Source organism: Pseudopipra pipra, chromosome 1, assembly GCF_036250125.1.
Source record: "Pseudopipra pipra isolate bDixPip1 chromosome 1, bDixPip1.hap1, whole genome shotgun sequence".
In the NCBI taxonomy this organism is placed as follows: Eukaryota; Metazoa; Chordata; class Aves; order Passeriformes; family Pipridae; genus Pseudopipra; species Pseudopipra pipra.
The window spans coordinates 7,913,888-7,939,460 of record NC_087549.1 but is presented as its reverse complement, the minus strand read 5'-3'; the positions used below and the strand labels follow the sequence as shown (position 1 = coordinate 7,939,460).

The 25,573-nt window shown below is 40.0% G+C and overlaps 1 protein-coding gene across 1 annotated transcript in view; it reads right to left on the bottom strand.

Annotated features, from left to right (window-relative positions):
- Nucleotides 1–1,190: 1,190 nt before the first annotated feature.
- The window catches only part of NDRG1 (N-myc downstream regulated 1), a 40,544-nt gene continuing 16,161 nt past the window's right edge, over nucleotides 1,191–25,573 (bottom strand). The window contains exons 3-16 of the mRNA XM_064644358.1: nucleotides 25,010–25,045; nucleotides 17,489–17,594; nucleotides 15,690–15,810; nucleotides 13,698–13,760; nucleotides 12,021–12,081; nucleotides 11,487–11,573; nucleotides 9,926–9,982; nucleotides 8,866–8,969; nucleotides 8,416–8,472; nucleotides 7,485–7,536; nucleotides 6,679–6,726; nucleotides 5,138–5,173; nucleotides 3,776–3,827; nucleotides 1,191–3,033 (exon numbers count right to left, since the gene is read on the bottom strand). Coding sequence (XP_064500428.1) covers nucleotides 2,768–3,033; nucleotides 3,776–3,827; nucleotides 5,138–5,173; nucleotides 6,679–6,726; nucleotides 7,485–7,536; nucleotides 8,416–8,472; nucleotides 8,866–8,969; nucleotides 9,926–9,982; nucleotides 11,487–11,573; nucleotides 12,021–12,081; nucleotides 13,698–13,760; nucleotides 15,690–15,810; nucleotides 17,489–17,594; nucleotides 25,010–25,045 — 1,146 coding nt within the window. The 3' untranslated portion in view covers nucleotides 1,191–2,767. The remainder of the gene's footprint in view (nucleotides 3,034–3,775; nucleotides 3,828–5,137; nucleotides 5,174–6,678; nucleotides 6,727–7,484; nucleotides 7,537–8,415; nucleotides 8,473–8,865; nucleotides 8,970–9,925; nucleotides 9,983–11,486; nucleotides 11,574–12,020; nucleotides 12,082–13,697; nucleotides 13,761–15,689; nucleotides 15,811–17,488; nucleotides 17,595–25,009; nucleotides 25,046–25,573) is intronic.

Below are 25,573 nucleotides of genomic sequence, written 5' to 3'. Positions count from 1 at the left end.
GCCACTTGCATCTCTTTAGTTACAGCACAAGTTAAAGATGCCAGGAGATCAGTACTGCAGGGAAAGAGGAGTCATAACTCCTTGTAAAAGGTAAGGCATTACTCCTTTGCGCTGCCCTCCAGCTTTTCTTTGCAGATACACACTGTTCTTTGCCAAATGAATACTCTTTGTTGCAAAGCTGACATTTATAGTGGTCCTAGAAACGCCTTGCTGCTCAGAAGTGTTTGCAGACCCTTTTGTGCTGCAAGAAGGCTTGGATGCATTCCTCCCCATTAAACCAAAATAAAGTGCCTGGGCTTGACAGGCACCATGGTGTCCTTGTGGAAGGAATGATTAGCCATTCCCAGAGAAGCTCAGCAAAGAACATAACTTTGCCCTTCTTTTGTAAGATGAACTGGCGCAGGTTCCTCCAGTTTTCACCGGCACTGGCTGTGGTTAACCAAATCAAGCCCTTTGCTGGTATCAGTCCAATCATGACTGCTGAATCAGCATGTCTAGCAGAGCCTTGGCTCAGACATGTCAAATATTTGCTTTTGCCTCTTCCTATCACAGGATTTTTTGAGATACAGGAGGAATGAGCAGCCCAAAAGAGTCCCAGCAAAGTCAGAAAGCCACCTGTCCCTGAAAACATCAGTATGTTAGGTAAGTCACTAGGTTAATCTTTACTCTTCTGAAGTTAGATTCTTGCAAGTGGTCCAAAAAGAAATGCCTTTAGAAACTCAAAGTGGCATCTGCAATTTCAGTCGAGAAGGCCTGCATACCTCCAGCTATTCACAAAGAACATGTCACATCAATGGATTTACAGAAAGGATAAAATGAGCATGGCACCAGCTCCAGTGAGGAAGTCAGTGTACAGACCACAGATCTGTGCACTAGACAGTACTATAGCCAGAGAGACAAAGAAAACTTCAAACAGCAAATAGTACTCTATATCATGGCTTAATATTTTGCTATATTTCTTAGAGTAAAATTATCCTTTAGTATTAATATTGCCAATAAAAATGGTGAAATGTGTGGTGTTTTCTTAGTATAAATAGTAGGCTGGAATGGGGGGGGAAAAACTGAGCACAGAAGTAGGTAATGGCAGAGATATAAGCAAAAGAGAAAAAGATTTCATTGATACAAAGGGATAAGAATATACTTGGACTGAGAAAGACTGTACTCCTGGTAAAACATGAAGACACCAGACATTGCAAAGTTACAAATTTATTTGTTTTGAAATAAATACAAATACTTCATTAAGAAACTTTTCTTGATAGACTTTACACAATAGCTTTATTCTTTCTGGAAATTGTCTGTTCTTCCCACAAACCATTATGGATATTCTACACAAGAGCTGAAGTTAGTCAATATAAAGTAACCTAGATGGTGTTCTTCTGAACAAGCAATCCCAAAGTATTATCATTTGCTATTTAGCTGCTCGGCCTTTGAGCTTTTTGTTTGTGTGAGGACTGCAGTTCAGCAGGTATGCACTGGAGCTCAGGAAATCCTGTCCTGCTATCTATGGAAGGACAAATTTAAGAACACCCAACTGTGAAAATCTGACTGGCAGATAGGTATCAAGCCACTAGCTTCAAAGAAAGCAACCCAAGGTATCAGGAGGCTATGTAAAGATGCAGAACCAGCAGATCATGACATTTACAGTCATTAGACACTGTATTTCAGAGATACAGTGTTGCTGCTCCACCACTTTGTGGAATACAGTTCTCAGCACCAGTGAGATCTCATCAGTTTCAAATCAGGTAATTAGTGGCAGTTGAACATACAGTATCTAATTACATGCCATCCCAGTTATTCATCTCTCCTGACAAAGAACAGCTGGATCTGGCTTCGCTTGCAGAATTCCAAATTTATCACAATTGTGCTGGACACCAAAAACTTGAGCTGCAAAGATAAGAAGCTTCCTGAAGGAAAAATCAAGCTGTTTCTGCTTTGCTGGCTTGTATGGCTATGCTACTTCTTACAACTACACCAAGTTCCACAGTATGGTAAACCCTTTGGCCCAAGTTCCCAAACAGGGAATCCTATCTTGCTTATCAAATTTAAATCTTGTCCTCTTTTGGCTAAGCAGATTTTAGGGTCTAGGAGGGGGGAAGGAAAGGAAGAATGAAACTAAGTCTCAAAAAAGTGAAATAAAAAAAGCTTAAAGATTTAGTTCATCTCAAAGTCACATTAAAATCGCCTATTTTAGTAGTATATTATTGTACATAGGAAAACAGGCTTGAATACTAATGAATTAGAAGGCCTATAAATGCACGATACATTAATTTCTCTATCATTGAAGTCAAGCTATATACAATGAATTCAACTCCAGCTTCAACATGAGGCCATAACACATTTGTTTCATTTCCTTTCGTAAAAGTAATCCATATATTTTTCTCCCCCTCTTTGAAACTCATCTCAAATTGTGCCAGTTTACTTCAAGATAATAAGAGATAAAGGGGCCTGTAACAGCTTTGATTTTAAAGGAGGGTATTGAGCAATTCTGGTTTGACTCTGAAGTGTTTACAACCACATCAGCTTTTGGCAAGTATCCTTTAGAATTTGGCATCCACTGAAGGAGGGCACAATAGCAGCAGCTGTCTGAGATACAAGAATAACAATAGAGCAAATGAGATGCTTCTTTTCTTTGGTCCCTGTCAGACCCTGGTGAACAGAGTTTCTCCTACAGAATAGCTTGAGATTAATACCAGTTATGTTTTTATGATACACAGGGGGCATCCATTACTTTTTCACACCGTGACCAGTTTAAACCTCCCACATCCATCTAACAGGACACTTCCATGGACTTGGGGCTTGATTGTTCAGCGTTGCTTGCTGAGTTCGGTGTCAGCTCAATGCGTGTGTCTGTGTGGGAGCGGTTCCTGGAACCATCCCCAGTGTGGGATCGGCTCCTTGTTCCCTCCCCAGTGTGAGACCGGCTCCTTGTGCCTTCCCCAGTGTGAGACCGGCTCCTCTGTCCTTCCAAAGAGGTTACGCTGGAGCCAGAAGCGGTGCGGGACCTCATCAGCCGGGTCATGCTAGCAGAGGGCACTGGAAGAAGAGTCTTTCATTAATTCCTTCCTTCGTGGGTTTGGAAGGAAGTTCTTGCCTTCCTCTCCAACCTTGACCACCCTTATAGAAGCCTTCGAGATTGAATACATGCTTTTGATGGTAGCCTCTCATGCAGAACTACCTTCACTGCTCCAGGCATACAGTTAAGGAGCCTAAATTACTAAGGTAAAATTGGTGGTCAGGGCTGAGGGATTCAAGGCAGCTTTATGGCACATTGTTGTGGCTGCAAGAATACAGAGATAAACTAAAGAGACTCCATGAGACCTCCCATTACTTTCAGATGTTTAACCTTTGCTGGCAGCCCAGGCTGGAAATGTATGTACACAAGCAGCTGCCAGGAGCATATATGTGGAAAAAAACCCCAGCTACAACTCAAAGAAACCTCTGAGCTAATGAGGTTTTAAATGTTACATGCAGTATATGAACCATATCCTGTGATGCCACAAGGGGACACTATTACAAATATCCACCTTAAAAACATCAAGATAAAGTTAAACAGCTATTCGTGGGTATCAGCTGTTCAAAAAGCTTTCTTCTGTTTAATAACATCATTTGGTCTGAAAACCTTTTGCCCAGATACCACAGGTGTCTTTTTCTTTCCCCTTGCAAATGCACATCCAACAGGGCAAAGATCACACACCTGAGATCAGAGACTCTGGGTGCTTAGATGCCCAATTAACTTTGATAGTCAGATCAACCATTCTATAAAACCAATACTTACTGTATCCCATTCCCTGAACGAAGTATTTGAAAGCTTCTGCAAGCTTGGCAGGCTGCAAAAGAGAGAAAGTGTTATTTTAGGCAGTGCTCAGTAGGTTAGTTACATTACAGTGCCATATATGTCACAGATGTCCTATCTTAACAGCGTTCTCAAATATTCTCTGGACTCTACTGACCCTCTGAAAGCTTAATTTATGACAAAAATCCACCATTCCCCTCTCTAGACTGCTCCCCTGCCTCATTATTTTAGAAAATGAACACAGGTATTTAAGAATGAGATTTCCAGAGAAGTGACAAGTCTGGCTCAAACTTTGCTTGTGCAGTTATTGAAGCAGGCGAACTAAAGTAAAACAGCTGGCCTCACAAAATATACAAGGCATGGTCAGTAACTGAGTGATTCCTAATCAGCAGAGAACAAATTCTAGAGCTGATAGTTATGTTTATAGGGCAAAAAAAGCTTAGCAGGAATACACAGGCACAACTGCCTGTGATTGACATTCTTGCAATGAGGCACTCCCAGTTTTTCTCTGCTGCTGACACAGTGGCCACATAAGCCTCACAATCTCAATCATTGCACATGAAAATATTTTTTGTATTCTATCTGAATCACTGCAAAGAATGGACTCTGCATAGCAGAAGCAATGCATATACTACTGTGTAGATTTAGAAAAAGCCTTTTCCTGACTTCCACTGTTGGAGCACACACTGCCTGTCCAGGGACTTCAGCTGCAGGCAATTACAAACTCAGGTTTTCCTTAAGTTCACAAACACCACATTATATTGCTTAGAAATTTGTTTGGATGTTAGATTCTAAAGCTGATTTATAGGGGAGCTCTTTTAGTGAGGCAACACAAGAACACAGGTAAATTTTAACTTTCCCACCCTAATTTTATTACCAACTTTGAATTAGGCCTAAATATATTTCATAAACTCCGGTTCATTCTCATCAAGTAGAGTCAGTGTATGCAAGAACATAACATTGTTATTTCCTGACTCCACTTTCCTGATCTATGCTATAAATAGTCCAAATAAGACTGTTTTCAAAATACTAGTGCTCAAGCCTTAAGCCACATCTGCTTAGTAAATAGGTATAAAATAATACCTCTGCATTCCCACCTCAGATCTTGATTAAGACTTTATTAGTGAAAATAATATCCCCTCCCAATCTTAATTTTGTGCTTCACTGCTCTTTTAAGAAAAAAGAAAACTCAGATGACCAATTGACATCATTATTCATGAAATCATAACCATCCTTTTGGCTGACACTTGGGAACAGCAAGTACCCTACAGGAAAACACCCATTTGTTGCAGTCTGACACACTTCAGAACAGGATTAGTAGGATTTCCGCCAGCCAAATCCTACCTGGGAAACTTGGGGGAGCCCACCGCAGTCAGCCATCTGAAATGAGATGAGAACAGCCAGTTAGTGTAATGCCAAAGGAACTCATTTGTGCTCAGGATACATTAAAATGACCTTTTTAGCTATCTGGCAGAGAAACATTTCCTTTTGTTATGTGAGTAACATCCACGTGGATGAACACAAAGTAAGCTGTTACACATTTATAAAAGTTACGAGTGGACCCCAGAAAACCCTGAAGTTTCTTGACCATCAGGCAAAGAATCAGCTGGAGCTACGAGTGTTTTTTTACTAGGCAGTGATTACCAGTTTCTTAGAAACCAGCCTGATAGTCCTGGTTACAAGTTCAGCTCTGAATTACAATAACATGACTCTGTATTGACCTGGATGACAAACAGGGGAGATAAAACAAACACCTGAGGCTCAGAGGTGAGAAGGAAAAACAATTTGCTGAGATTGCGGATGGCAAGCATCAGCCTGACTTGCCAAGGGAAGCAGGGAAAGCCAAACGAGAAAAGCTATCTTGAGTGCATGCAGTATTTTTGGAGCATTTCATTTTTCCTGCCACTCCACCCCTCAAAGTCAACCCAACAAAAACAGTCCTGTTCCAAGGAACACCACAAGTTCAAAACAGTGGAGTTGTAAATTACAGGAAATCCCAAATCCTATCTAGGATTAGTTAGCAGCAAAACAGGCCTGCAATGGGATCTGGCATCACCCATATCCCTGGACTGAGAAAAAGCTGGCCACAGATACAGCATCTAAGATAGTCTCACGCCCACATGGTAGGGCAGCAGTGTAACTCCTCAATGTTAGGAAGAAAAAGCATTTGGGAAAAAAATAAAAAAATCATTATTATAATTTTCACTGACCAGTTCAGTGCAGTAGATGCAGTAGAAGTTCACAGCAGAAGCATGACTGAACTTGTTTCACTGTTTGCATGCTATTACTTCATCAGTAACGAGCTGAAAACTGCACCCATCCTCTGAATGCCAAGCATCAGCCAAAACCTTTGCATCATATTCTGCTGTTTGGAAGTGCATTTTATCAACTTTCTGATAAGATATCCTGGACTGTACCCTCATAAAAGGCAGGATGACCAAACTGTGGCTGATAAATGTGTCAGTTGTCAATAGCAATCAATTAGTCTGACACTACTGCTGAGGGACAGGCAAGCACAGGATCAGAATGAGCTGGTTTGCACTTCCCTTCCATGCTTTTTCAAACATTTCCAAATACCTCAAGATCAGCTTTGCCAGCTCTAGTCAAATTCATTATGGGAGTGTGAAATACAGAGCATTTCAAGTCTCATCCCTAATGCTTTAAAGTGGAGGAACTGAAAAATTCTGTACTGTTGACACCAACAAGAAGCCCCTAGCCTTGTTTATTCTACTAAAATACTCTTACCCTGAAGGAACTATCTTTTCACATTAGAACTGGATTCTATTGCAGCATATCACTCTGGTTCTGCCTTTTTTTTTAGTTAATCCAACTGGTTTTACATGAGTGGAATGTTTATTTTGAAAAATCACAGTTTTTGTTATTACCTTCAGAAGTGTGGTCCTTGTTGGGTCCAGTTTTGCGTTGCATTCAACCTACATAAAAGAATAGCAGCATAAGGCATTGTACACAAGACTTAATTATGAGCTGCCAGATGAAAACAGATCAAAAATCCTGTTTTCTGGCTTAATACAGAGTAAAATGAGTATCTTATGCTTCTGTATGAAGACTCTGTATACATATATGCATCTTTAAACCCAAGTCAGTTCACTTTTCTGACTGCATTTTTTTCCATGTACAAACCCATTAGTTGGGAACTGTAGATTTTTCATCTGTCTCTGGGACTCCAGTGGCAACAAGTACTGTTTATCTTGTGATTTGGGGTCATCTGGTAGCATCCCAAGTGGTGAGTAGCCATGTGGCCTCGGGCCAGCAGACTGGGCATGCCCATTAAGGCACAACATTTGAAGTCATCCAGTCATCTGGGGTGAGTTATAATGGTCAAAAAGCAGCTCTTCACTTCCATAGTGATCCAGGGCACAGCTCCAGCACCACACAACAAGTTAAAATACCAGGAGCAGATCCCTCTCTGAAGGAAAATATTTGCGGTTCACTGGAACTGCTGTGGTGATTGTTCCTAACATGGTAGCTATTAAATAATGGTGCACACACAGAGGGCACAAACAGCAAGGGATTAACGGCAGCTCTCCTGCAGTCAAAGAAGAGAGCCAGCTGGGCTGGATTGATAGCCAGCCAAGCTGCTGTATGGCAGGAGCTCTGCTGGCCCTGTGCAGCTGCTTGGCTCACCCACCCATCACCCAGCAGGGTGGCAAAGAAGGCTCAGTGTACCCACCACTGCATCCACCGCTGGGGAGCTGTCACCGACCACCAGGAGGACAGGACACCTGCAAAGAGGCACAGACAGGAGTGGTGTTATCTCTGTGATCCAGCCCGGACTTGCCCTAAGCCGCATTTTGTGTCGCTGGAAGGATGAGACAGTTAAGTGTGTGGAATTGATTTGGTTTGTGTTCCAGACACCTTAAACATACATCAAATCCACTGCATTAGCTGCAGACCTACTGACATGCACTGATTCCTTGCCTGAGAATCTGTCCTTTTCCCCACCAGGCAGCAAATCAGCCCTTGCAGTGCTCTTATTCCTTGCTTTAAAAGAAATTGAATGTGAGCATCAGCACCAAAGTCTCACCCCCACCTCTAGGCCCCTGAGTTCCAACTTTTGGATCTGTCCATCCTATTCCAAACAGATTGGCAGAGGAGTAGAGTCTCCTATATGTAACCATCAGCAGCTGAGCAGAGAAGGACTTGACAACTGTTATGTTGCACAATTTGCAGCATAAGTGAAAAGTTGTTAGTAGAAGATCTCAAAGTCATTCTCATACCTGCTCCATCTTCCTGAATTTTTGTTTGGTTGTTTTTTCAAATGGTTTTAGGTTGGGTTTTTCAGTTGTTTCCATTAACTACAACATATTTCTGCATGAGGATAAGTACACCTACTTTTCAAGTACTTTGTAAGCCCAAGTTTGCGCATGCACAGGAACTGGAACTGCTTAACTTTCCATTTCAGCTAATATATGTTTGTCAAGTCTGAAGAGAGGAAATCTTCCTAATGGCATTCCCTGACTTGCAGTAACCTCTCTTCTCCTACATTACAGCACGTAAGCACATGCAACTACAGTTCTGCAGTACATTTGCAATGCATCTACTGATCACACCTCTTACCTCACATCATGTACAAATGAACTGGTAGGAAATAAAATACTTACTGAAGGGTGACAACATTTACTCCAGGAACAGGGCGCTCGATCTCTAGGTCTCGCCGGCTAAAAAAAAAAAAAATAAAAAAATGGAGAGGACAAAGGTTTTTGATACACTGAGACTTTACAGACACTTCCATATTCTTCTAATTTAGAGAAAGCACAGACATTCACTTGTTAATTTAATCTGATATGTGTTGTAACCTCCATAACTGATGTAGAACCATACTTAGACTGAAGGATCGATGTGTTAGTTTAATCCCAGTGTAACATCTTTCACCCCACAAATGCACAAGGTTCTTCTCCCATAGGCAAACCACCTGAGATTCCTAAAGGCACTCTCAAGCAGAACTTTATACTGGGGGAACACAAAATTTCACCACACAAGTAATACTGTCTCTAAAGACCTGGACAGCCTGTTAAAACAATTTCCAGTTAGAAATCAGGTAAATGTATTACCTGTTGTAAGAGTTGACAAAGAGATGAAGGTTGGTTTGATTCATATCATTAATAATATGCTGACGGTAAGTATGGATCAGGTCATGGTTGCTGTGAATTTCTTCCTAAAGTGGAGACAGAATCATTCAGAATAGGGGCTATTTTCTGAAAGGATCTGAAGACATGGCACAGTAGTTGCATATCAGACTCATATCTACACACCAGGGGTGCACTCTGAGGGAAGGGATAACTTCCAGCATGATGTCACCCAGAATTAATATTAGCTTGTAATTGTGGTACCACAATTTTCACTTTAAAACTTCAGTATGTTGTAATGTTAAGATCTCACAGTTGCAAAAGCTGCAGCTGTAGTGCAGATGCTAGTAGGTTACAGTCAGGTAAGTGTGAGGTTTTAAAACAAATAAAAAAGATTCAGAGTAAGAAGCCTAATAAATGTTTTCAGGGCAAAGTAGATGTTGAAAGCTTACAAATGTATGTAATGTGGAACTCAATTTCACAATTGTAAATAACTAAACTCCAAGGACTTCAATCAGTAACATTTTCAAACAGTTTGGTTCTAAAGTCTTTATAGATTAGTCCCTTGTTCTGCTGGAATGGAGTTTTCCATTGCACTTACTAACAGTTTCAAGCACAGCAAAGTAGCCTCAGAAAACATTACAGTACTTTCCATTAGGCTTGCACTGAAGAGTGCCATTAGTACTAATAACCAGCTGTCAGAGCTACAAGTAGGTTATATAAAAAAATATGTGGGGTAATATGCTCATGTCCTGAGCTGAATGTGGCAGTAATACTCATGTTTAAGTGTTGGCTGTCTAAACAGTAGGGTTTAGAGCTGTCCTTGCTAGAGTTGTCACAACTGAGATGCACTTGAGTCCTCAGGACACAGCAAGCCCCATGGCAGCATACCACCTCCAAAATACCGGGAATGCAAGTATGAAACTTATCTCACAGTTTAACTCTGTCCTTTGTTGTTTAAGTGAAGGCTTCTCCTCTCCTTCCAGCCCCAGAAGGTAGATACAGAACACTGAATACATCAGAGGAATCTTTTGAACATCCTTACCTTTCCAAATAGATGTGAAATGACCATATCTGGCAAAGCATTTGTCCAACCTGAAATCTGAACAGCAAGATTATCTAAGTATCTGCTATTAACACAACACTTGAACAATTGAAACCTTCTGATTACCCATAAATGGATATTTCTATGTATGTTGTTTCTATATGTACAAAACTCTGGACTGATATTTTTCCCCCCCTCAATTCAATTATAATGCCATTAGGGGTTGTTTATGTTTGAGTGACTCATAAGGTGTCTTTTTTAGTGCAGTTATTCAGGAAACAGATGTTTATGGAATCACTCTCTGCAGGAACACCAAGCAAACCAGTCAGATGGGTGTCACTGCCCAGTCTCCTCCCTGACAACCCAATGGATCTGATACCTTAAGATCATAACCCACAATATGTGCTCTTGCTTTGTAAGGACAGAAGAATAAAAATCACCTGCTGTACTCCTAAGTTTAGCAATACTTGACAGGTAGAAGGCAAAGGCACAGATAGGGAAAAATTTAATTACAGCAAGATACTGGGTGAGACAATCAAAATGGGTCTACTGCTAAATTTCAACATAGACAAGCTACTGCTTTTTAAAAATAAGTTTGTATATCACTTTATTTTTATAAGTTTCATCTGGGAGTTTATTTAGTAACTTAAGCCTTGAAAGAATGTTATATCCTAGCTCTGCAAGTCTCTCCTAGTATTACAGTGTTGCCATTACATTACATTTCATCATCTTAGAAGCTTACAATGGGTTGCCTCTGTGTGATTAAAAGATGACACACTAATTTTTGTACTTCTCAGTGTTTAGAGCAACTACCATTCACTTAGATGTGACCCTGAATGATATGAAGTGTCTGCCATCAGTTTACCTTGAAAAATGTTTTAACATGTTAAATTTGAGTAACATGTAATATAACGTTTATGCTTATTTATATATAATGGGTCCAGGAAGATTTTTAAGCTGGTTCTCAGCGCCTGTTTTCCCACATTGCAATGTTTCTTACAACTACAAAAGAACACAGTTAACAGGAGCTCTTTTATATGAGAACATTTTCACTTAAAAGTCTGGTATGAACAATCTGTCCACAGTTACTGTAGCCTTTTCTGACTCCTTTTGGCATCTAAGACTCACACAGATGACTGAAATGTGGAAGACGTTGTTCTGAATATTTTTCTGTGTTCTAGTTCACATTTTGGTCTGTTCTGGTAAATAAAGCCATGAACAAGAAAGAACTGAATGTTACACTAACACTTGAAGTTTACTTGGAACATTTCCCAAACTATTGTGTCCAGGTTAAACTCTATTCTCCCAGGCAGTTACTGGCTCTTAAGAATTGTCCATGCCCAGTAGCTCCACTATGTCACAAGTATTTGTTTTCTGAAAGTACTTATTTTTATCACTAATCCTGTAGGAGGTATGTTTGCAAATGAAAGAATAAACCCCAAAAGGAGTTATTCTGGGATACTTTGTGTCTGCAGTCATGTCTTGGCACACAAGCTTGCCCAGCTCCTCATGTTCGACAGTCTTCCAGTAAGATTTGTTTTACCAGCTTAAAGATGTTTACCTTAGTTGCTGCCCAGTCCATCCAACCTTCAGCACAAGGGTTTACATTAATGAGAACTAATCCCTCCACCATGTCTGGATGGTTTAACTGCAAAAGAAAAGATTGAAGATTCATCAGATCTATCAGTCAGCAAAAAATTTAAATTAGCAAATTATCTCCCGGGGAGGAAGGTGGTAAGTCTAGTTTTATCTTGCACAAAACAAGCATATGTATGGAAAAAAAAATTTCACTAAAGCAATTCAACTGAGCAGCTGGAGAACATTAAGATTTAACTTTTTCCTCCACCCTCAGTTTAAATAGAGAACTCCCATTATAAAAACCTTCTGCAAATTAACTGGGAAGAGCTCAGGCTTTAAAATGGAAAATCTAGGTCTTCTAGATTAGCTATCCCGCAGATTGTGGTATTTCACTTAAAAGCCTGACTGCTTACTTAAATGGGCACAGCAGAGCAGGAATCCTCTCTGCATGTTACAGGGACAATAATATGTAAGGGAAATCACGATAGAGGCTCTAGGGAAGCTCCACAAAACTTACAGCAAATCTGGTTAAGATGTAGGCACCAGCTCCAGTTCCCATTCCTATAATGGTCTTCAGCCTGCACGGCAATAAAACAGAAGAGACAAATGAGGAAGAGTGCCAAAAATAAGTTACATCAGTAGCCTTTCTCTTTCACATGCCAGCATGTAGCTACAGAAGTTGGGCTCAGCTCAGGCAAACTGGACTCTAAGCAATGCCACCAGCCCCAGTAAGATTTGCAGGACACTGGTCCTTGTGCATCGCAGGGCAGCAGATATTCTTACTTATCTTTAAGTAAATATACTGAGCAAACATAGCATTTTTCTGATTCTGGGGGGAAATGGTTAGTCTCTGCCAGAACAACTTATAAGATACAGACCTGAAATCTGCAGCCTAAATACAAAGCTCCCCCACTCCCCAGGCTCCCCCTGCCCTCTCCCCATTACAGCTCTCCAACTGGGACACTGATTCCTCTCTAACAGGGGGCTGGCAAGGAAACATCTCCTCTTCTCCAGCCACTGGGGTGATGAAGTTTAAACTTCATAACCAAACAGGGCAGAGGCAAACCAAATATTTCCATTAAGTGGAATTGGGTTTAAAGCATCACCTTCAAGGTCTTAGAAAATACATGGAAGGGAAGACTAGACAAAACCATTCAGAAAAACAGCTTATTCAATGCTTTTAGGAAAATACCTGAGGATAATTTTCATTCTCATTAGCATGATTAAATCAACACTTTGTAAATACACTCCAGTTTAATTAATTTTCAAGGTACCGACGTTATTGTTAGCATTTTTTACTCCAGTGCACCAGAACTGACAACCTTGAGACTTGCATCAGGCATTTCAAAAAACATCTCTTAAGAAGTGAGGCAAACTCATTCAAGGTACTGTAACAATTGGTTACAACTGAACAATGTCTAAATTGGGATGCTGGTCTGAAATCCCCACCACCAGCCCAGCCTGTCTGTTCTCCAAGGCTGCCTAACCCTGAATGCCAGGTTTTCTCTGTTTGCTCTGAAAACCCCTTGGAGGTGCCTACCTGCCCTCTTCACTGTGTACAAGAAGCACTAGCTCAACAGAACAGGAACCTTTCTCAGCTACAGCTCTGGCTAAAGCTGAGCTTTAAGGGAGGACACACACCTAAACTTGTTGCATGTAGACAACCGAGGAAGACTGCCACTAGGTCTTTCAACATTGGCAACCTGGCATCTGCACCTGGTGGTGGAAGAGGCTTAAGGAGGTCAGACTGACCTTCTAAAGACACTCGAGCCAAAGAAGCAAAACAGTAAATGTCTTCAGATGCAACCATGGGGGTTTTTTTCTGCTAACCACACAGGAAAACGTGGGTTGTTACAGTGGGAAGAACAGATTGTCTGTGCCCTGCCCCTGTGCAGGTGATACATAGAAAATACTGGAGGAAACCCCTAAATTAAGCACACGGGATTTCACTTGAAGTTGCTTCCTGTTTAAAAATAAACAGACATTTCAAAAAAGGCCAAAAAATAAGCTCTGTCAGAAACCAAAGCAAAAGTAATCCACCCATAACAGAGGAATCGGAAACAATCACAAGTGTGGTTCTAGCAAACAAAATGCCAGACAGTCAGATCAAAGCAAATGCCTGCTTTGCCCCGCTCTTTCAGTGAGACATGTGGAGAAAAGAATGAGAAAGATAAGTAAACAATTCTTCACTCACCCAAACTGTTTCAGGATTCCAGGAATCATTTCGGCCAGCTGATCCATGGAGGGATACACATACCTACAACAAGCATGTGTTTGTGGAGTTACTACACCACGTTCAGCAGTGTAGGCTGGCAAATTTAGACACAGTCATCACTAGATTTGGCACCAAATGTGCTCATTATGAGATCATTGAGCGTATGAGCAGAATTTAGAACAGGAACAAGCACAAGTAACTAATTTAACAGAAATATGTGTATAATCTATATTGCACTTTATGAGTTACAGAACAATAAATGTCTGGTCCATCTAAGGGAAAAATAGACCACAATGAATCTTTTCCAAGAAAAGTTAACACTTAGAACCTATGAAGAAGTTCGAACAGGAAAGGCGAATTTCCAACCACATTCACCACATTTTTACTTCTGGTCTGCCACAAAAGTTTCCCTGTGTTGCAGAATCACAGACTACAGCAATGAGATCTAGATATCTGGCAAATAACTTGCATGCATGTTTTCAGGGAAACACAAATTACCATAGGATAAATGAGAATAGCTTTCTATTAATATTAATGGAGAAAATGAAGGCATAAGAAGGGCTATGAAGTTGCTGAGGAAGTTCAATAAAAACAGCTGTTTGCTAATGCTCCTGGTCTTCTGCAGAGCAGAAATAAAATTTTAAGGAAAGGAAATTCTGAGCAAAATCTCAACTGAGCAGCAGGTGGAACAAAAATATTTTACAATGAGGGTGGCAAAACACTGGAACAGAGGTAGCAGATGTCCCATCCCTGGAAACACTGAAGGTCAGGTTGGATAGGCCTCTGAAGAATCTGATCTAGTTCAAGATGTTCCTGCTCATTACATGGGGGCTGACCCATATGACCTGCAAATTTCCCTTTCAGACCAAGCCATTCTATGATTCTACAACTTAACTTGAACATGCTGGTCTCCCAGTTGGAGGACAGGTAGAGATAATACAGCTCTTTATATTGCCATCATGATTCTATCAAGTAGAGGTATTTACTAGCATAGATCACGATGATTGCCCTCATGCAGCTGACAACTTAGAAGTGTTAACACTTGCTCAGGATGTGAGGGTTAAGGCACTTAAAAGCTCATGATTTAAACAAAGGCAAAGAAGGGGTGACTGAAATAGCTTTGTAGGCTGCTCTGATAGACAACTGATCCATTGCAGTCAACAACAGCTGAGAACCTGGCCCATCATGACCTCCTCAGCATCAGACCAGCTTAAAAATTAAGAAGGGAAATAGACTGGCTCATGCAATAAGGGTACTTATAAGCTCCTTAATACTTAGTTCTTACAGAACAACTAGTTCTCTCCTTGTATCCTCCCCTTAGCATGTTGGCTGCTCCCTTCCTCAACCAAGCTGACTCCTATCCAAGGAGCATTTCTGTGTAAACCTGCATCATTTGACCTAAATGGGTCAAGCATTTTGGTACTCATGGCACACAAGGTTTTGAAGAGTTACAGCATGATACACAGTCAGAAGTATGCAGCTATCTATGGCCTTCTGTGAGGGTACACCACCTTGTTCCTGTCCAAAATCTTGGATTTTCCAGGGAGGTTATCAGGTCTGCTTATTAACATCTACCATGCTGCCATTTCACTAAGACCACAGATTTAAGAAGGACATTATAGTAATGTCTGTCTTATTTATAGGAATCATTTAGGTTTTTTGTCTTCATGATGTCATCACAAAACAAGGTGACTCCATATTTAAATTGACAAGATGTAGACATCTGTCAAGGAACTGCTTTAAAAGCAGTCTAGTTATCAGAGCAAAAACTTAAAATTTCATCCCCAAAGTCTATTGTGAACTGGCACAACAAAACAGAGCTCCCAGGCTCCAGTACTTTAGTATCAGGATTTAAGTTCAAAAGCCAACTGCTGTGTTTGCTTCAAGCACTTTTTAATCAAATTGCAGATCAAGACTTTTTCCAGGAAGAGGATAGCTCCAAAGAAATGGGCTGTTTCCCAGACAACTCACCCAGCTTGAAAAGACGGTGCTCCATCCTGCTGACCAGGTGCATCCACATGGCAGACTGCAAAGTGCTGGGTGATTTCCTGCATATCCTCAAAGTTGAAGAGAGGATTGAAGCAAGTTTTATCTTGAGAAGGAAAAGAAAACACAAAATAATAACGCTGCGGGACATAGTAAGTTTGCTACTATAAAAGAATAATTTATTAAACTATCCTGCATGTTAATCAAAAGTTGACTCAACCAGATCAGTGGTGGTGTAGCCTCGGAAAAGGGGCAGTTTTATTTCTAAGTAGGAAAGACAAGTAAAGCCCTACTACAAAGCAACCGGTGTCAACTTGCTTTAATTTCTTGAAGCATGAAACCTGAACAGCTCCGTCATCATGTCCAGCTAAGGTTTATGCAGGTTATTTTGGTACCTGCCACCAGTATTTTCTTGGTACACTAAATTCTCAAAAAATTATTTTTATGCAAAGTTAAAAAAATAAAATGTAGTTAAGGATATTCATCTGAGGTTTTTGTCTTAGATTAAATTATCTATCCATTTCCTTGTCCAATTTTTATTTTTTTGATTGTGTCAAAATGATGGGAAAAGAACAGTATCCAAGGCTGAGATCATGGTTTGTGCTTTTACCCAGACATTACAAGATAAACAGTGCATGATCAACTGTTGCAGGCAGCTCAAGACAAAAGTATCCTGGGATACTGAGTGCTACAGGCCCCATACTTTGAGGTGACTTGATTTCTGATTTTTAAGCAATATTAATGTGGGGAGAGGATTAGCACACTTTCCTTCTGGAGTAGAACACATCAGATTTGAGATGCCTAGAAAATGATACAATATTCTGCGTGTTTCTGTATGTCTTCATACTACAACATACATCCAAAATCCTTGCAGATTATAAAGTACTTTTAGCTCAAATCAGCTTTGAGGGAACTCACAAGCTTGGGAAAAGTTTCCTCCACTTTCAAAGGGAGAGAAAGTTTATTTACCATAGACTTTGTAACTCTAGGCAGAAAAAAGTCTTACTCAAAGATAGGATCCAGATTAAGCTCTGCCCTGATCCACTGAAATTCAAAAATAAAATAAGAAAGTTCCACTAAAAATGGACAAGAAAACAGGTTATTTTTCTTATTAATAATATCCACTCCCCAGTAATAGCCAGACTTTAAAGATCTGCAGGTGTTTTTAAATATCAATAACTTATTAAGAAACAGTGAATTGTGTGAAGCAAATAGTACTGGTGAGAAGAACAAACTAGAGCAGGTCTGGATATTAGCTCGTTAAATGACAGATAAAAGGCACTTAAAGTTTTTTCCCTAGTAAGAACTTCCTTGTCTAAGGACACCAAGCCAGCATTTATTTAATCATCCTAACTTGAATTGTAATTCATATAAACCCACAGCAGCACAAGGCTGGTTATCAGACAGGAACCTAAGACAAAGCCCCAGCAGTGCTGTTTTCCAGTCCTGCTGTCAATACACCGTCAAGCCTCCCTAGAGATGTTTTTACAGCGCTTATACAGAGTTGTTATGAACATCTAGCGATCTTTTGCTCCTGCCACTGAAATATTCCAATTATTTACTTTGCAAGGATAAAAAAAAAAATCTGAGAATTAAATTTGCTGTAAGAGAGGAGTCATATGCCGTCTAGCAGGTTTCAATGCACACAGCTGAGGGCCTGGGGAAGGTTTCCTAACCATCGCTGCTTCCACACCTCTGATTCCAGCAGTTACAGAACTGTTACAGCAGTTACAGTGTTATAGAAACAGGTTGTGCCTGTGCTGTTAAATAAAAAGTCTACTTACGGTTCAGCCCGATGTCGTGGTAGGTGAGGATGGCCGGGCGGTTCCCCCTGGGGGTCCCACACATGGTGACACGGACTGAGCCGTGCACAGTCTCCACATCTTGCTCCTGGTAGAGAACAGGAAGAATGTGTCAGGGGATTGACCAAGAGCTCCACATCTGCTGCAGCAGACCTTGTCCAACCAAGAGCACAGGTCCTGCCCATCCCAGGGTCTGTTCCACAATCCCTGTTCTCCCCCATGGTAAGAATTCTGTGCTAACATTTTAGGTCTGACTGTCACCTACTTGAGTTCCACAGACAACTACAGAAGCACTTAAGCTTCTAGCTTTAACCAGCTGCTGAGGGAACAGTTAAACAGTTTTTAACCTCATTAAAAGGCAGCATAAGAAAACTAGGAAAGCACTTTGATGTAGTGACACCTAAAAGAACAGGAACTTACAACTATGACTCTCAACATTTGCAAAACTGCAAGTTGCCAAGACAAAATACTTGTTTTCTAGGAAAAGGACTCAGCAAATAATTACTACTCCCCAAAGAAAGCAGTATTAAGCAGCTTGTGTTTGCATGTTTGCCATAAAGGCTTATCATAGTATGAAGCTTCTGAGTGCAGTAGCGTTCCCCAGTAAAAACAGCCACCACATGTGTTTTATTCATGGCTTTTGAGGTACAGACTTCAGCATAAAACACTGCCTGAAGTTACTTCGTTACAGAGCAGAATAACCACAACATTGTGGTGATTATCAGAAAAACAACATTAAGAAGCATGTCACTATTATTTGGCATAACAGGAGTTTATACTATTTAGTGACAACAGGAGTTTGTACTATTTAATGACAAACAGTATTTAATAAAGCCAAGGACATCATTAACAAACCGAAGTCCCTCTCAGCACCAACTTATTTATTTGATCTCTATGAAAGTTAGATGGGTTTGGGTCATATCTAACTTATACAACAGATGGAACAGCTTTTTGTTTCTTCCGCACTTGAACTTCAGATGGGCACAAACAATTTGTTGTTTTGCCAACATGTATAAGGGGAATCACAAACCAACAGTTATTTATGACACTTATTTACAGTACCGTTACACTCACATAGAAGTCAAAGCAGTTAATAGGTAGCAGTCAGTCTTATCTCAGTAGAATACTTTATGTACTGTACAGGACACAGATAAGATATGATCCATGTCATTCAATGTCCTGCCTACTGCTGCACGGCTTGCTTGACTTGCTCTGCCTTATAATGCCCAGAGGCAAAGTCCAAGTTAAATTCAAACCTATTAAAAATATTCTGTAGAAATCAGAGGCATACAGCCTCTATAAAAACCTTTAAAAAACTCTCCAAAGATCTGAGGTAACAATTCAATCTAAATCTCAGATCCTTAATTTCATACAACGTATACATTGCACATTTTGTTGAAAATAAGTATTCTGGGCAATGCCATTCTACACTTCATCTATTCTGCTTTTAATTACATAATTACACCAGTTTTAAGTTACAACTACAGCAATGAATCAAGATCTACATCCCTTGTACACTTGGCGAGCTGAGCATTGCTGCTATCTGAACTATATTCCATCAAAATTCTAATTTTCAGCTTTTATGTCTCCTTAGAGACTCATTCCTCTGCATACTCACTGCATTATTTAGCAGGTAAGCTGTATCTTCCACATCCAGAACCATCCTTAGGCAAAACAGGGTGATAAATCCAGCAAGTCATAAAGAGCACGGGTAGCGGGTTTCTACTTTGTCCCAGTAGGAAACTGGGTTATATAGACAAGCTGCTACCCTACATAGGCTTATGACTCCCATAATGCCCAGCTAGGAAAACCAAAACAGACTAATTCACGAGGATGTCATTCTTAAATAGGATTTGAGTCAGGTTTGACCAGGGGAAGTACATACTCAATAGAGCTCAGACATCAAAGATGAACTAAGTCCCTGCCACACAATGTACAAAGTGCCAAACTTTAAAACCCGGGAATTAGCACAGTCTGTCCTGTTGCTGATTCTATCAGGTTTTGAGAAGTTTAGCTTCACTGCATATTTTGTTATCTCAAATGCTAAAATACCCCAAACTTATGTTCAAATAAATCAGAAGCAAGTTCTTTCCTAAAAGTCAGGATTAAAGTTTTCAGTATAAACACAAAACACTTTGAGGAAATTAGTCTAAGTCAATCATTCTGCATGACAAAACCAAGGACTATTAAATGTTTGAAATCTACTATTTTCCAAAGTAGGTACACAACTTCTAGTCAAAAGAATTCCCACATTACACTAATGCCACTATAAGTTGAATTTCTGGCAGAAAATAGGTTATTGTACATTATACTTGGGGTATATCATTAACACAGACTATTAAAATAGAATCATAGAATCACAGAAAGATGATCTTTAACATCCCTTCTGTGGGCAGGGATGTCACCCACTAGATCAGATTGCTCAGGGACCCAATAATATATAATATCATATAATTAGTATAAAATTGGGTAATGTCATTATACAGTTGTCCAGAAGAGATTTGCAATGGCAGTAGATAGCAATTAATGATAGTGGAAATTAATAATAATGGCAAATAATATTTTCCACATTCTACTCTCCCTTTTGTACTTAGATAATTTTCAAGGCAAAGCATAAAAATTGATAATTTGGTAACCTCACAGTACTGAGAGTGTTATTGTGTAACACACCTCCAGTTGAGTGTGGAATATAGAAATTATTTCTTCCTCAGAGGCTAATAGACATTTCATATACTCAGATTTTTATTACCAGAGCCTTCCAGTAACAGCACTGAAAAATCCAGAATGTGTTTTCTTTGCAGGGATCACCTCAAGATTTTGGATCTCGCTCCTTCATGCAAGAATGAAAAAGACTGTTCATGGTTGATAAAGCCAAATTCTTGAACCTGCACATCCCACTGACTGCCACAGCTATTTCTACTGGAACTAGAAACCTGAGTCTAGTTCAAACTCAGTGTCAACTAAAAATAGTTCAGAGACAACAGGCGACCATGATCCCAATAACTGGCATAAAACACAGTCAGTTTAATAATTGGCTTAATTCCTCATTACCTTCACAGTAAGACTCCCCTAATTCAAAGAGGTTGTGCTATTTTCCAGTAGCTCAAATTCTTAATGGGAAATACCCACAAGGTTCTAAAAAACAAATCAATTCAAACCAGTTTGTTTGGTGACATCAAACCAACAACTTCACATCCCTATTGATCCTATTAAAGATCAAGAGATTTGTCTACGTGATGTAGGGATGGATGTTTTCAAAATGCAGAGCACTGAAAACAGATGGCAGCACATCCCAATCAACATCAACATTATAGTAAGAGGCTCTTCACCAACTGATTTGTATTAAAATACTATCTTAGAAAAAAATCCAAGGTACACTAATCCGATAGAAGGATAAAGACAAACACACCATCTGTTCACATCTCTCACTTTAACAGAGGTGCAGTCTTATCTTAGTGTCCTAAAAACATACACAAAAATACTTTAAATATGTGCAATTTAAAAGACTCTGTCTCAGTTTGAAGGTGCTGAGCCATTCTAAAATAGATTTTATTTTTGCTTCAAGTAACATTTTTTGATTTTTTTTTTCATGAGGTTAGAAGGGGGGAAATCTGTTATCACACAGGAGAGCTCATTTTTTCCTTTCCCTCTCCCTCCTCACTAAGGAAGACATGGATTGAGGAACATGTTTATGAACAAGTTGTTTTCTCAAGTATGGGATATGCAACCGAAATGATATCTAAAAAGAAAATATCTAAAAAGCAAAACTGTACACACACATTGCACATTTTGATAAATAAGTCATTTTATATTTTAAGTAAAATACTTCATTCCATCAAGATTTTAAAGTTTTCAAATATACATAATCCTCAATTACAATCTCATACTTTTATTTTAATTTATAATATTATTCCTGTTAAATACACCTCCCTTCTCTTGCCCCATAACTGAGAGAAAAGCTTCAGAGCTTTTAAAGATGATTTAAAAAGCTTTTAAATTGCTAGGAGACAGTATATTTTAAATCCATATTACTTAAGAACTTTAATATAGTAATACCTGTATAAGCTATTTTTTCACTTCTTTTTTCAATGTCTTTAAGATAAAAAATATTTGAGCTTTTAATGTGGTATTTCATTGTTGAGTTTCAAATCCCCTTTGCCCTGAAGTTAACATTTTCCTCCCAGCTTTTTCTACTTTAAAATAGGATTTCAAGTCATCTTATATTTTTCTAAAACCCCAATGCCCACATTTCCAGTTATTTTTCCTCTTTTTGTTGTTTTTTGTTTTGTTAGGATCTCTATTTTAGTTCCCCAATTCAGGCTGTGAGTCAGGTGCATTAATGAGGATGATGACTTTAGATGTAAAAGTGGTCCTGCTAAGGTGAAAGCCAATAACAAAAACTTTGGTGCAGGAACTGACGCAGGTTGTTGCGATAGTTCTGCCCAGGGATTCTTCTTAGTCTGATTAGCACTGGGTCACACTGCTCTGCCAGGCACAAAACTGCAACCACCCCCAGCCCGGTCCTTCAGTGACCTAAAAGGATGAGGAAATCCACAGAACATCCTGCAATGCTCCAAACCGCATCCACCGATGCCAGTGGAAAAGCCACCCTGTCATGCCACGAGGACCAGCTGATTCATCTCCCATTGCAGGGCAGCTCTTTCCTTCTCCCAGAACAGGCAGGAGAAGGAAGTAAAGCTTCCACAGCTGTTGCATGCCGGTGGATACAGATGGCCACGAGCCATAAATCGCAAGGGACAAACTCATCTCTGCCACCTACAGATGCCACACAGCACAAAGTTTTCTTAGTTACTGAGAAAGCAGTGTCCTGATGGACTGAAACACAGAGCTGAGAGAATTTACACAGTGTTGAGGAGCTGGGTTCCTGTTGGCTCCCAGCCTACTGAGCTAGAGAATAGGCAAATACATCAAACTGGAAATACAACTGAAATGTGCTCAGCATGGTGAAAACAAAGCCACACAGGGCACACTGCCCTGCACTAGATTATCATTAATTATGCTGAAACAGGTTTGGTCAGGAACACCCCCCCCTTCTTGAGAGGCAGGGGAACTTTACTTAAATTTTCAGGTGGGTGCCACTGACATAATAACAGACAGACTGCTTACTAGATGTAGTTCAGAGCTGTCAGTTCTTCCATGTCTTGTCTTGGCCATCCCCTGGTAACTTCATGAACACTTTACTCCAGAGAATAACCACATACACATCTTGCAATGTGTGTTTTTAGGAGGGTGATATTGCACTATACAGTGGCTTACTTTAAAAACGGAAAACTATGTTTAACTCCAGTCTATCTAAAACAGCATGTGAAATAAAGGTGTATTTTTTTCCAAATCTGAATAGCTAGATAAAATTTATTCTTGGAAGGAAGACATGCCACAGACAATCACTACTTTTCACCAGTGGCAGAAAAAAAGACATTAACTGAACACTGCATAACTTGTTCCCAGAAGGACAGAGCAAGTTGCATTGGATGTGGTGGACACCCATACCCATACACATGCATTAAATAAGAAGCTCCATCCTGCCAAGTACTGATCACCTTCCCTGACCAGCTCCATCCTCCACCCAAGAGTGACTCATGGGAAAGGTCACTCACTAAGAGCACGCTTCAACTTCAGTGTCAGCCCTCAGTGACATGGGTCCTCCAGAGTCTGAACTTTTCCAATTAACTAAGCAATCAAGTCTCTCTCAACAGCTCCAAACCACCTCTTTCACAAATTAACCACAGAATAATTTAAAGACACATAGGTAGGGTACTTGGGGGTTTAAGTTTCAAAGCTAAGCCTCCTTTGCAGCCACAGTTCTTAATGCATTGAGACTGTTCTTCCACATTTTTTCTCTCTGAACTAGAACAGCCACAGATTAAACTCTTAACAAAGAAGGATCATTAAAAAAAAGTAAGATCTGGCAGAACAGCACTAAATGACAAGAACCACTGCTCTGGATTAGTGGCAGTTAATCCAAAACATGGGAAAAAAAGCAAAAAGGCTTAGAGAATTTGATCGTGCAAGTTAAAAAACCTATATATATACATGGTTTACAAACCAAGCAATTTATTCCAAGAATAGAAGTGAAATATGGGTCACTTCTGGATTCTTAATCAAAATACCACAGTATTCCTGTTAGTAGACTTAATCTGGGATTCAGATTTATTTAGACCAAGTGATCAATCTGGACCCAAATGGAAAGCTTTTCCCATGCTGTGCATAGTCCATCAAGAAGCTGCATAGTGGCAACTTTAATGTACATTTTTCAAGACTTCAGGCAGTGGATTTCATCCTTATAAAAGATGACAGGGAAGATGCAGGATTGGTGTAAACTACAGCATTGCTATTGAAGTAAGAACCATTGAAAGATGTCTGAGATAACTGTCTCACTTGGTATCCAAAGTAAAGACTACTGAATTTAACCAGTTTGCACAACATTGAATAAAAATATAGACAAGTGCTAATAAAGTGCAAAACACAATAAAGTGGAGAGGGATTATTTCCTTCAAGGACCTCTGCCTGAACCTTCAAAAGACTAGAACAATTTAATAGCTTTCCCTATTTCCTGTACAGTCTACCTCCATTTCTACACCCCTTGATAAAAAGGAGGCACACAGTGAGCCTTTTTTGCCAACACATACTCCTTGTCCTCAGCAATGGGAAAATACCACTCACTCTTTTTATTGACACAGGTACACGCCCCCTGCTCTCCATCCCAGTTGAACACAGCCTGATTCCTGCAGCTGTCCATTTCCTTAGTCTCAGCTTAAGAGCCAGCAAGAACAAACTTCTCAGTCAAAAGCCCAAATGACAACGAAATAAGAGGGACCAGGAGATTTACTAAGTCATCTTTCAAAAGCATGACACATAGAAAGTGGAGAGCCACCATGTGACCTAGTGGTGTGCTTTATGAACTCTTATGTTCTGACCATAAATAAATATGTCCTATTACTGACATCACAGATTGCCTAACACCTTTCATGACCACACAGGCCTCAGGAATCTCTTGGAAAATTTCAACAGCATAACAGAATGTGTCCACAAGGGCATTTCTTCCAAGGAAAGGCATGCACAGTGCTAATGAAAGCAAATTAATTGGGGAAAGTGTGTGTCCATGTGGGAAGGGAATGTATTGTTTTCAGTATCATTAACAAAGATTCTCATTCTCTCAGCAAGAATAGAACTGCTTGCAATCCAATCACCCTTTTGAATGAAACTTTCTCAGCTCCAGATTGAAAAGACCTCCCGTGGTCCCCTTCACATCACTACAGCGTAGACCCATTCAGACCCCTCTCACAGTAACAGCATTCCTGGCAAGCAGGCAGTCCCTTCTGGTCACATCTTGCTGTTTTCTCAAATGTCAATTCCATTTCCCCTTTTGCCAGAAAAAAAAAAAACAAACCACCAAAAAACCAAAACACACACACACACAAAAAAAAAAATCCACAAAAAAACCCCTAAGCAAACAAACAACAAAACCATAACTTTACTTGCCTGAACATCGAAGTCCGGAAGGAGGCGAGTGATAGCCTGTGAAGAGATTTGAAAGCATTAATGGAAGTAACTTGCAGCTACAGAAACCTATGCTGGGACGTGATCTAACCCACCAGTTTTGCAGCTCAGAGCTCTGCCTGTCCCTTCATTCAATGACAGCTCTCTTGATGAATGTCAAATTCACCCAAGAACTTTTTACCTGCTAACCTTGATGGAGAACATGAAACAGTAAAATACTAGATTACAGACTGGCAAAATGAAACATAAAACCTGGAGCATCCTCAGTTATTGTTAAAATCACTGAACAATACGCCCACAAGGAACAGTAAAACACTGAGCTTATTGTAGCCATGGTACAGCCAACAGTCCTGCCCAGGATGAAAAGTCACCATTCAAGCATGCACTGAGCACTTCCAACTCAGTTAAGCAGTCATTACTGAGATTTGGTTACATGATGTGGAAGGTGAGAAGGGGTTTATTCTAGCCAAAATTAGTCTTTGTAGTGTTTGGGAGGCTGGCTGAACACAGAGAGGTCCATTCCAACCTGTGACCCACAACAGCTAT